General features: G+C 40.2%; 1 protein-coding gene across 4 annotated transcripts in view; it reads right to left on the minus strand.

Moving 5' to 3' along the window:
* Positions 1–13,215, minus strand: part of arhgef12b (Rho guanine nucleotide exchange factor (GEF) 12b) — a 63,906-nt gene that overhangs the window by 1,525 nt on the left and 49,166 nt on the right. For all 4 annotated transcript variants that reach the window (XM_057324440.1, XM_057324433.1, XM_057324450.1 and 1 more), the window contains 16 exons: positions 12,892–13,046; positions 12,631–12,777; positions 11,820–11,905; positions 10,127–10,252; positions 9,733–9,847; positions 9,515–9,615; positions 9,093–9,170; positions 8,838–8,913; positions 8,559–8,726; positions 6,392–6,479; positions 6,076–6,153; positions 5,900–5,994; positions 4,301–4,552; positions 3,306–3,518; positions 657–874; positions 24–99 (listed from right to left, as the gene is read on the minus strand). In XM_057324440.1, the coding sequence (XP_057180423.1) occupies positions 24–99; positions 657–874; positions 3,306–3,518; positions 4,301–4,552; positions 5,900–5,994; positions 6,076–6,153; positions 6,392–6,479; positions 8,559–8,726; positions 8,838–8,913; positions 9,093–9,170; positions 9,515–9,615; positions 9,733–9,847; positions 10,127–10,252; positions 11,820–11,905; positions 12,631–12,777; positions 12,892–13,046 (2,072 nt within the window). The remainder of the gene's footprint in view (positions 1–23; positions 100–656; positions 875–3,305; positions 3,519–4,300; positions 4,553–5,899; positions 5,995–6,075; positions 6,154–6,391; positions 6,480–8,558; positions 8,727–8,837; positions 8,914–9,092; positions 9,171–9,514; positions 9,616–9,732; positions 9,848–10,126; positions 10,253–11,819; positions 11,906–12,630; positions 12,778–12,891; positions 13,047–13,215) is intronic.

Below are 13,215 nucleotides of genomic sequence, written 5' to 3' on the forward strand. Positions count from 1 at the left end.
ACCGTGGACAGAATGTGCACTACCTTTGTTTTCTTCTGTTTCAGTAGCTGCTTCCTTGGATATCCTTTGGCGTACTTGGTTATACTTGATTTCTATTTCCTGAAAATAAAAATGGGAAGTATTACTTTCGGACACATTGGCCCTCATTTATCAAACAAACGTAGTAACCAGCGTACATCCTAGCAAAATAATCAGCTTATGACAATGCTCAAGTGTGATTCGTTAAACGTTCGTATGCGGCCGAATAATCGTACGACGGTAAATGCGGCGGCTGAAATCGATCGTAATTTACATATCACGCCCCCATAAATTCAGAGTGTAGACACCTCGGCCCTAGATTTTGCGACATGGAGAAACGTAATCCGGCCAAAAAGATGAACTTTTCTGATTTAGTAATTGAATCTTTAACCTTGAAAAGCGGAATCAAAGGAACTGTAAAAACGTTTGGAAAGACATCACTACTGCGGTCAACAGCGCTGGCGTAGTGAATCGAACTGCAGCTCATCATTCTTGAGTATTGGAACCGAACTTTGACGGTTACTGATGAGCGCGAAAACACAAGGACACATAACTGCATAGTGAGAAACGGCCCTTATATCTTTGAAAAAGAAATGAAAAGTTCCATACGTGTCATCTTGGACAACGTGAGACGTTACCTTCAGATGCTGCAGGTTGGCCTGCAGTAGACGTAAGTGAGTCATGATCTGTCTGTTGATGTTTGGTCCTCCGCTGCTCTGGGATGAAGAAGAGAGGAGCTTCTTCAAGTCGATGCCCGAGTCTCCCCCAGCCACTGGCTCCCCGATGCTCCCCTGCACATCATCTTCTGTGCCGCTTTCACCTGAACCTCCATAACCCTCCAGCACCATGTAACTGCCTGTACAGAAACAAAGACAGCAAAAGAGTTAAAGGCATGTTGTTGTCAACAGGTGCACCAAGTAAGTTTCATAAGTTTTCAAAGGTCCGGTGTATGAAATTTAGCGGCATCTAGTGGTGAGGTTGCAAATTGCAACCAACGGCTCAATCCAGTCCTCCTTTTTGAAGCCCTATGGTGGCTGACACAGGACTAAGATGTTGCGTTTTCGCTTTGCTGAAGGAGATAACGTATTAAAGGTACAGTCTGTCTAGAGGGCGCACGATCAAAACAACAACAATGGCGTAGCTTGATGACGCTGTAAAGGAGCGTGGAATGATGGGATCTGTTGTCTTCAACTCCACCGCTGATGGCCATCAATCAGACGGGAACGAGAAATCATGTTAGTGGATGAGGTAAAGTTTTATAAATGTTGCGAATAATTGTGGTCCATAAATAAGTGACTGCTCGAAACAAGCTAGTGGCTTGCTAGACACTACTTCCGCATTTGTCCACGACACTGTTGTCATGCGGTTTCTACAAACCCGATTCCAAAAAAGTTGGGACACTGTACAAATTGTGAATAAAAAAGGAATGCAATAATTTACGAATCTTATAAACTTATATTTTATTCACAATAGAATATAGATAACATATCAAATGTTGAAAGTGAGACATTTTGAAATGTCATGCCAAATATTGGCTCATTTTGGATTTCATGAGAGCTACACATTCCAAAAAAGTTGGGACAGGTAGCAATAAGAGGCCGGAAAAGTTAAATGTACATATAAGGAACAGCTGGAGGACCAATTTGCAACTTATTAGGTCAATTGGCAACATGATTGGGTATAAAAAGAGCCTCTCAGAGTGGCAGTGTCTCTCAGAAGTCAAGATGGGCAGAGGATCACCAATTCCCCCAATGCTGCGGCGAAAAATAGTGGAGCAATATCAGAAAGGAGTTTCTCAGAGAAAAATTGCAAAGAGTTTGAAGTTATCATCATCTACAGTGCATAATATCATCCAAAGATTCAGAGAATCTGGAACAATCTCTGTGCGTAAGGGTCAAGGCCGGAAAACCATACTGGATGCCCGTGATCTTCGGGCCCTTAGACGGCACTGCATCACATACAGGAATGCTACTGTAATGGAAATCACAACATGGGCTCAGGAATACTTCCAGAAAACATTGTCGGTGAACACAATCCACCGTGCCATTCGCCGTTGCCGGCTAAAACTCTATAGGTCAAAAAAGAAGCCATATCTAAACATGATCCAGAAGCGCAGGCGTTTTCTCTGGGCCAAGGCTCATTTAAAATGGACTGTGGCAAAGTGGAAAACTGTTCTGTGGTCAGACGAATCAAAATTTGAAGTTCTTTTTGGAAAACTGGGACGCCATGTCATCCGGACTAAAGAGGACAAGGACAACCCAAGTTGTTATCAGCGCTCAGTTCAGAAGCCTGCATCTCTGATGGTATGGGGTTGCATGAGTGCGTGTGGCATGGGCAGCTTACACATCTGGAAAGGCACCATCAATGCTGAAAGGTATATCCAAGTTCTAGAACAACATATGCTCCCATCCAGACGTCGTCTCTTTCAGGGAAGACCTTGCATTTTCCAACATGACAATGCCAGACCACATACTGCATCAATTACAACATCATGGCTGCGTAGAAGAAGGATCCGGGTACTGAAATGGCCAGCCTGCAGTCCAGATCTTTCACCCATAGAAAACATTTGGCGCATCATAAAGAGGAAGATGCGACAAAGAAGACCTAAGACAGTCGAGCAACTAGAAGCCTGTATTAGACAAGAATGGGACAACATTCCTATTCCTAAACTTGAGCAACTTGTCTCCTCAGTCCCCAGACGTTTGCAGACTGTTATAAAAAGAAGAGGGGATGCCACACAGTGGTAAACATGGCCTTGTCCCAACTTTTTTGAGATGTGTTGATGCCATGAAATTTAAAATCAACTTATTTTTCCCTTAAAATGATACATTCTCTCAGTTTAAACATTTGATATGTCATCTATGTTGTATTCTGAATAAAATATTGAAATTTGAAACTTCCACATCCTTGCATTCTGTTTTTATTCACAATTTGTACAGTGTCCCAACTTTTTTGGAATCGGGTTTGTACATCAGTAAAGGCGGTAACAGGGTAATGCGGATATGACACCATTGACAGGCGACTGCACAGCCCCGTGTCACTGTTCAGAATGGCGATTTTCTCACGATTTACAAGTAGTTGGAAACATTTGAGATATTGTAAGTACTCAGCTGAACAAAATGTATAACACTATAGCCTAGTGGTTTTTGGATATTTTACTGCAAAATTGTTACAAACTACACCTTTAATGAAATGCGCTAACACATCTGATCCACCTGTTGAGGTCTATTTATTTTGACTTTCCTAATATTATTTAGCTTTTTCTGTACAGAGGGACAAACACATACTGCAATCCTCAGACGTCTCAAAGAAGCCTGTATCTGCAGATGGCAGTTCTGGAGGGTTCTGTCTTCTGGTTTCGTCTCTCTCTGGTTTCTCTGAGCCGTTCTGCTGAGAGTCCGTCCTCTGCTCATATTCCTGTATCTCTCCTCTCTCTGTATCTCTGTCTGTGTCCCCCTGACTGGAGATGTGTTTGATCAGCAGCTGTCTGAGTGCCGCCACTAAAGAATACACACAAGTGAGGTCAGCATTAAACATTGTTGATAGACAAATCAGATGCATCCAAGAACACATTTATATCCTTTAGTAATATGCATCTCAGGAGCAGGGCTGGACCGGGAAGAAAAATCGGCCCTGGATTTTTTGGCCCACATCGGCCCTCCGGGGGGGGATGCATGGTTAGGTCTGTCGACCGGGGGGGTGGCATGCATTCGTGTCTTCTGCATTCGCGTTGCGTGCATTCGCATTTATAATACGTCCGTCTGAGCGGCCCAAGCGTCCGTTCCGGCCACATACGTTAAAACTCCCAGAACACCAGCTGGCCAGTCCGCCCCTGCTCAGGAGTCATGTTAAAAGGATTGTTCACCCAAAAATGAAATTCCTTTCATCATTTATTCACCCTCATGTCGTTCAAAACTCACATTACCTTCTTAACTTAGAAGAACACAAAAAAAAGATATTTTGAAGAACGTTGGTAACCAAACAACATGAACACAAAACCACTGAGACCTTTCTCAAAATATCTTCGTTTGTGTTCCACTTGAGTCGTATACAGGTTTTGAATGTCATGAGGGTGAATAAATGATGACAGACTTTTATTTTTGGGTGAACTAACCCTTTACTACCAGGTGTAAACATCAATCTGTCTCAGCTGACCAAATATAAAATCCACCTGACAATAAAAATTCCAAAAATCTTGTTCACATAAATTCAAGTGTGGTGAATCAAAACAGGTTTTCAATCAGGTTCTGAGTGACATGAGGATGAAGGTTTTTTAACTCACGTGTTCTGAGAGCTTCGTCAGCTCGGAGCGGCTGAAGGTCAAAGGCCTCGGCCTCGTCCTCATCTATGGCGATGCCCAGCCTGCAGCGCTGCTTCAGCAAAGTCAGTCTGTCTGTCAGATCAGCCACCACGAATGCCTCATCATCTTCACCCTGATCTTGCAACGTGTTTTCTTCCTCCTCTTCATCGGATTTGGTCTCGAATGGGTTGGTGCTTGCGGGTGGGGTTTGCGTGACCTCTGTGTTGTCTTTTTCTATAGAGAAAAATACAGAAATTAAATCTTTATTTTCTGATTACTGAACTACTACAGATCGACTACTATACAACTTGCATATGGGAATCATATTGAAAATGTAAAAAGTTCACCCCAAAATGAAAAAAAATGAAATGAAAAAATTTATTCACGCTCATATCATTCCAAAGCTGTATGACTTTCTTCTGCAGAACACAATAAGATATTTTGAAGAAACGTTGGTGACCAAACTACATTGGCCTCCATTGACTTCCACTGTATGGACACACAACCATTCAGACATTTCTTCTTTTGTGAATGAAGGCATTTCATAATAAAAATAACAATGGTAGTCAAAAGTGCCTGCTTTCCTACATTCTTCAAAATATCTTCTTTTGTTTTCAACAAAACAAGTTTATTAAAGATGGGGTAACACACGCAGCTTCTGCAAATCTCATATTAATCTTGAGTACCTATACAGTAGTATTGCATACTTTGTATCTTCGAAGAGTATTTAGCTTGATCAAATTTATAAAAGAGAGATGCAGCTGTACGATTATTTCCGGAAAATGTTAGCTGCTGGAGGCGGGCAGGGGGGACAGAACTACAGCACAACATACAATACATCATCGCATTCCCTTCGAGTTGTTTACATTATGCACGCATGTGCCGATTGCCAACAAAACACAGACGTATGACTTAGTTTGACTTACCACATGGGGTTCATGTCCGGCATCTTTTAGCGCTGGGACCGCGCTATCTATCCGTTTCAAACGATCTCCAAATCCAGCGCTATACCCACCATTTACATAACATTCATCACCGGAATGCATTGAGCAAACAAACACAGCTAAACGTCCGCCAGCCGAGTGAAGCGGCATTGATAGGCGTGACGCGTGGGCATGCTCTTTCTCTCACGCTAGCGTGGTGGATGACGCGTGGGTGTGCTTTTCCGGGAGAATGGCCAATAAAAGAAATGGAAAACTTATAAAAAACTTTCCGAAACAAGTTGGAGTGCTGGGGGAGTGTATTGAGCACAGAAATACTACGTCATACGTCCAACTTGTTTTTAAACAAGTTGACCATGTTAAGCATGAGAAGCCAACACGTTTAACGGTGTAAAGAAGTCAGGATGCATGAAATAGCGCGTTACCCCATCTCTAAGCAATTTTTCCTACTATGGTAGTCAATGGTGGCCAACAACTGTTTGGTTACAAGCATTCTTCCAAATATCTTTCTTTGTGTTCATCAGAATTTATACAGATTTGAACCACTTGAGGGTGAGTAAATGAAGACAGAATTTTCATTTCTGGGTGAACTGTTCCTTTAAGTCAGAAAATCGCAAGTATTCACATCAAAGCATGTTACCTTGAGGCTGAATACTCCCCAATGAAACAGACTCAGAGTCTTTGTTGAGTTTCTGAACGCTAGAGTTTATTAACTCAACTTCTTCACGTTCCCCACTGCAAAACACATCACATGTTGTCACATTTGTAAACCAGAGGCATTTGAAAATACTATTATGAATGAAATCTTCAACTCACTCAGTCTGAGGTAATGGAATGATGTTGTGTAGTTTGGTCTTCATGCAATCGGCTCTTTGTGTGATTAGACACTGCCACCTAGTGAGGAGGACGACAACCAAAATCGATGGATTTGAAAGATGCTTTTATCCAAAGTGACTTAAGCAAAACATTGAATCAGTATGTGTTCCTTAGATATCGAGCTCATGACCTCTTACAACTGTATCCAGGATCCAAAACATCAAATGCTGAGGTAAATTCTGTTCTCCTAACACAACATTTTGTGTATTATTGTAGCAAATAAAAGGAATTATAGTGGGGGAAAAGCAGCACTCACGTCCTCTGCTCAGACACGGTCTGGGCCATCAGCTCGTAGATCTGAGCGCCATTATCAGACATAGACAGCACAAAGAACGACCTGTTATCTGAAACGCATTCAGACAAAATTGGTTTAGTAAACACAAAAGTTTCATAAAAATGTATTTTGTTTCTATCTACATACACAAGCAGAATATGTTTTAGGAAGGACTGATTTTTACATAGGTTTGAATATACAGCTGTGGAAAAAAGTAAGAGACCATTCCAAATGTTCATTTATCAAATGAATTCCAGTTCAGCGTTTGTTGTCTTTCAACAAAATCAAACTTCAGGAGTGACATAAAACCATCCAACAGCAATCTGAAAGACCGACAGCATGACAAGACACAAGAAAACTGTGATAAAAATCCAGGGGCCTCATGTACGAAAACTTGCGTTGATTCCATACTAAAACACTGCGTACGGACAAAGCTGTAAATGTGCGTACGCACAAAAAAACTCACGCCAGACATGAAGTTGGCATGGAGGAATGCACATTCTCACGTTAATTTCACTGTTAGTACATCCGACCATGAGCGTGAAAGCTGGCGTACGCAACGTTTTTGTGCGTACGCAGCGTTGATACATGAGCCCCCAGGTTATCACAAAAAAGATATTTTTTAACTTTTCCTAAATGCATGTACAACTATTATTGTTGTATTGCTTAAAAGTGAACATGAACTTATTTGGGGGTTTTTTTGCAGTATTTGAGGTCTGAAAAATACGGAGCCTTTTTAGGGACATGGGGTGGAAAAAGTATGAAAGGGAAGACTTATGCGTTATCTCGCAAAAGTTTTCCGTTCCCCCTGAGAAACATTGCTTTCCCTCGCAAAACTTTTGCGTTCTCTCGCAAACATATTTGCGTTCTCTTGCAAACATATTTGCGTTATCTCGCAAAACTTTTGCGTTCTCTCGCAAACATATTTGCGTTATCTTGCAAAACATTCAAACGTCCTGTTGTCCCGCTCCGTACATTAACAATGGAGCGGTTCAGAGTAGATTCCCGGACCAATAACTCGTGAGCTAAACGTTGTTATAACACAAATAACACATAATTCCTTAGACAATGATCTACAAACTAGTCTTCCTCAAAACGAGAATATAAATTGATCTCTATATGAGCAGGCGACATGGACCGTCTGAAGAAAAAGAAACCGTCTGCAGAGTGACTGTAAATCCGAAAAGCCATTAATAACTTAAATGTTACACACTGTGGTCTCACCAAATTCAGTTTACACATTAATGCTCTCCTGCTGAATTTAAACTGGATTTAGTTATACTACAGTATGTAGCACTGAAGTTAATGACTATTTTTCGTAGCTTATTGATCTTCGGGTTTTGCACTTTACAGACGATCCCTTTGGTCTTGTCTCAGCCGGCTCCCGCCTGAGATCAATACAAGGCTCGATTTGTTGAAAATTAAGTTAAAATTCATTGTTTACGTTACATAGAATCAGGTGTCATTTGTGTTATAAGAACGTTTAGCTCACTAGTTATTGGTCTGGGAATCTGCGACTATAGACCAATGTTTATGGAACTAGTCTTAAATTCTGCCAGCGGGACATTAAACATGAAGTGTTTGTCAGAACTCGCAAAATGTTTTGCGAGATAACGCAAATATGTTTGCGAGAGAACGCAAAAGCTTTAACAAATATTTTTCTCTTCCCTCTCATTTTTTTCTACCACCATGTCCCTAAAAGGGCTCCATAGAAAAATAACCTTAACCTGAAATAATAATTTTAACCCGTTTCTCCGATTTTCATTTTCTGCAAATAAATGCAAATAGAAACAATATTTTTATTTAAAATTCAGCAGAAATATTGTTAGTAGTTGACAGAATGAAACAAAAATGATCATTTTATCTAAACACATACTGTACCTATAAATAGTACATTTTAAATTCAGGAAAAACTGATTTTGAAATGGTCTCTTAATTTTTTCCGTGGCTGTATATCCCCTTTTTATGGCACTGTAAAGGGTAGAGAGGAAAGTGGAGAAGAGCGAGGAAAACATGACCGGGACACAACCTAAAGATGGATTTGAACCCAGTGTCTGCCAGCCAACAGCTCCTGTACATGTCTAATCTAAATTTTCAACTAAATCAATCATACAAAAAAGTGATGGTTTTATAGAGTAATGCTTCTTACCGGTGGCGACTGAGCGCACCATTACAGTGTTGAGTTTGATGATGGGGCTGAAGATGTGTTTGGTCTCCGCCGTGCCTGCCAGATTCTTACTGTGGCACTTTAAGATCAGCTTCTCATCTTGTCTTTGAAGTAGCACCAAGATATCCTCCAGCAGCAGTGTGTACAGCTCTAATATAATACACATATAATAGTTTCACATTATACAATAGTAAGCTCTGACTTCTGATCCCATTGACCAAGCAATGCTGATATTTTTTCTGCTCCACTATTTGTACCCACCAATAGTTTTGTCTTTGTTGACTTTCCAGGATAGAGGCCCTTCATGCACCATCTTTCTCTTTGTCAAGTCCAGATTCTAAATGGGAAGACAGAAGAGATTTTTGTTACACGGCTGACGTCTATTATTGCTAAAAATGAGCAAATCTTTAAACAGAAGCAATGCTGTTCTATGGACCTATTCAGACTGGGTAGCAAATTCACCTTACAACAAAATGAGGTCATTTGACACTTGGACAAAAACTAAACAGGTCTCACCTTGAACTCAGCAATCATGGGGTTCTCGCTCTGCTTCAGGGAGGACAGGTCCAGTCGCCTCTGGTAGTCCTCCAACCTCTAGGGGCAGCATAACATCATGGATCCATTCAGAATCGGTTCTTTTAAACCGGCACCACTTACCCACTCTGTACTTGTATGTTCACATGTTCAAACTCATTTCTACGGCAATGCTTATGATGCTAAAACGTATTCATTTGCGACTTCGTTATTGAAATATTTTAGATTCTCCTATGTTCTCTTGCACCATTGTATGAACAACAAACTGACCAGTTAACATCTGCTACAATAAAACACTGTGTAGAGGAAGCTCTCTGCTGTCGTTTTGGTAGTTTTTATATGAAAAAATATTTCTTTATATGAAAGTAGGGTTTCTTATGTGATGTAAATGCACAATTGCTGACCTGTTTGTTCTCGGCTTCCTTCACCTCCTGGTTGACGTGACTGAGAATCTTTCGACAGCATTCTCCAGCCTGTTTCACTTTACTTCTTTCTTCAGGGTCCTCTGCAGTCAAAGACATCCAAAATTCAGTCATCGTTTCAAAATTCAAGGAAAACGTTCTCATATCATTGCAATGTGTTATCAGCATTTAACGCAGAAGGATTGAGGTGGCAGCTGAACCTGTGTATTTGGCGATGTTCTCCAGCAGAAGCGGATACTTTGTGAGTCTCTGCGTCTCCACGGGAATAATGTCCTTTAACTGAAGCCTGCGGCAATGCCGGTTACTTTCAGCCTCCTGTGTTACAAAAAAAATATTTTGAAGTGACAATATATATTTACATAATCTATTTTATCGCCATATTCATTTGTTAAATATTATGTATGTTTATAAAACACAATACAGACATTGATGTAATGATCTGGGCTGCGTTTCCCGAGATTTCCCGAAACCTTTTTAACTCTACGTCATTCTTAAGTTACACCTTAAGAGTGGTAGCGATATATACTTAAGAACAACGTAGCGATAAGAAGGTTTCGGGAAACGCAACCCCGGTTGAGAGGAGTACCAGCTGACCTGTATGAAGGAGTTAAAGCGCTGGTCTTTCTTCTGTTTGCTCTTTATGAGCTCCAGGGCGAAAGGTTGGTTACTACAGTACATGCCTGCTGCTCTCTTGATCTTCTCCTCCTCCTCCCCACTGAACTGTGGGTAATTAAACACACTACAGTAAGTATAAATGTTGCCTGCTAGATGGTACTCCAAGGGTACTCTTGGCTGGTCATTTATTTGTCACACCTGGCCAAAGCCGGTTTGGGTTGTTGATAAGATGAGTTATTGTACCAGTCAGCTGTAAAGTGGTCAATTCGGCACACCACCTTAGTTAATATGGTTAGAATAGGTAACCACCTTGGACAACCAATAAACCAGCTACCATATTCCAGAAACCACCTTAAAGGAGTAGTTCATTTTCAAAACAAATTTTCATGATAATTTACTCACCCCCATGTCATCCAAGATGTTTATGTATTTGTTTCTTTAGTCGAAAAGAAATTAAGGTTTTTGATGAAAACATTCCAGGATTTTTCTCCATATAGTGGACTTCAACGGACTCCAAACAGTTGAAGGTCAAAATTACGGTTTCAGTGCAGCTTTAAAGGGCTTTAAACGATACCAGACGATGAATAAGGGTCTTATCTAGCGAAACGATCGGTCATTAAAAAAAAAAAAATGTATATGCTTTATAAACACAAATGCTCGCCTTGCTCTGTTCTGCAATGCGCGTTCATGACTTCACGTAACACGTAATTACGTTGAAAAGGTCACGCTTTTTTAATATTACAACATCCAGAATACGCACACGAAATGACCATTTTAAACAATAAACTGACACAAAGACATTTGAATATGTGTCATTGAACATTCAACAACTTTTGAACGGTCCTCCTCCACATTTGTAAACACTGACTCGGTACTCGGTCAAAAGGTACCGTGACCTTTTCAACGTAATTACGTATTACGTGAAGTCATGAACGCGCATCGCAGAAGAGAGCAAGGCGAGCAATTGTGTTTATAAAGCATATACATTTTTTTTTTTTTTAGAAAATGACCGATCTTTTCGCTAGATAAGACCCTTATTCATCGTCTGGTATCGTTTAAAGCTGCACGGAAACTGTAATTTTGACCTTCAACCGTTTGGAGTCCATTGAAGTCCACTAAAAGGAGAAAAATCCTGGAATGTTTTCATCAAAAACCTTACATTTTTTTTGACTAAAGAAACAAATACATAAACATCTTAGATGACATGGGGGTGAGTAAATTATCATGAAAATTTGTTTTGAAAACGAACTACTCCTTTAAGGAATAATTCACCCAAAAAATGACAATTCTGTCAACATTTACGCACCCTCTGTTCATTACAAACCTGTATGATTTTCTGTCTTCTGCACAACACAAAAGAAGATATTTTAAAGAAAGTTGGTCACCGAACAGTGCTGTGTCACCCATTCACTCTTATTGTATGGACGCAAAACAAATGCAAGTGAATGGGGGCCAGTTACCAACAATTTTTCGAAATATCTTCTTTTGTGTTCTGCGGAAGAAAGAAAGTCATACAGGTTTGAAATGACAAGAGGGTGAGTAAATGATGACAGAACTTTTTATTTATGGGTGAACTATCACTTTAAATCTTTGATGTAGTATATCTTGGCCTACATACTAGTATGACCTGGAATCTCCAGCAGGGATTTCTCTATAATATGTAATGTCTTACCCAGGACAGCAGTTCATCTCCTATCGAATCAACAACCGCTGCCTCGTTCTTCTTTCGAACGGCTGCCATTTGTTCTGTTAAGGACACTGATGTGAGGAAGAAAAAGGCGTTTAGAAAAAAAACGTTTGTTTCAAAGGTGTCGGTTTAAAGGTATAATTCACTCTAAAATTTAAATTCTTTCGTCATTAAGTCACCCTCATGCCATTGCAAATCTGTATGACTTCCTTTCTTCTGCAGACCACAAAAGAAGATATTTGGTAAGAACGCTGGTAACCAAACAACATTGGCCCCTATTGACTTACATTACGACATTTCTTAAAATATCTTCTTTTGTTTTCCAACAGAGGAAAGAGTCATGTACAGGTTTAGAATGACATGAAGGTGAATAAACGATGTCAGAATTTTTATTTTTGGGTGAACTTTGTCTTTAAGGAGTATTTAAAGTGATAGTTCACCCAAAAATGAAAATTCTGTCATCATTTACTCACCCCCCGATATAAACACTGTATATATATATACATATATATACCCCTGTATAAAAGTATCTGTTCTGCTGAACACAAAAGAAGATATTTGGAAGAATGTCAGTAACCAAACAGATCTCATCCACCATCGACTCCCATAGTATTTATTATCCCTCCTATGGCGGTAAATGCGGGATGACATCTATTTGGTTACTGACAACCTTCCAAATATCTTCCTTTGGTTTTATCAGAACAAAGAAATTTATACAGGTTTGGAACAACTCAAGGTTCAGTAAATAAAGACAGAATTTTCTTTTGTTGTGAACTGTCTCTTTAATGATATTTACCGTGCAGCTGAACGATCTCTTCAAGATTGGTAAAGATGGTTTTGATGTCTGCTGGTGGCAGGATGGCCTCTCTGGTCAGCGGCTGATAAAACACGTTATCCAGAACCTTCAGCATCCTGACATGTGCTCTCTCAGTATAGAACAACTCTGTAAAGTCAATAACCAAGCACAACGTCCAATGAAAGAGGACAAACAATACATGAACTTCAATACAAAACGTTTTATGGCATCTGTACTGAATGCTAAATGCATGCGGCTCACCGTTGATGACCTCCTGTCTCTTGATTTCCTGAGGGGTGAGTGTGGACAGAACGTCTCTGCTCACCAGCGTCTGCCAGTTGGGATACTCCAGCTCCGCCTCAGCACCCTGATCATCTTCACTCGGTACATCTCCGGTGCTCAGCAGCTCCATCCTTCTGCACAATCACAGGAAACGCATTGAGAACATTGGGGTAACATCAAATAAACGTAAAGTAGACTGTACACATCTCAAGCAAGCTCAGTACCTCATTCAAGAGTTACTGTCAATTTAATTCCAGCAATTTTGTCTAATTTTCTGTTATCGAACTGTGAAATATAAACATC

This window comes from Triplophysa rosa, linkage group LG2 (assembly GCF_024868665.1).
Source record: "Triplophysa rosa linkage group LG2, Trosa_1v2, whole genome shotgun sequence".
Classification (NCBI taxonomy): Eukaryota; Metazoa; Chordata; class Actinopteri; order Cypriniformes; family Nemacheilidae; genus Triplophysa; species Triplophysa rosa.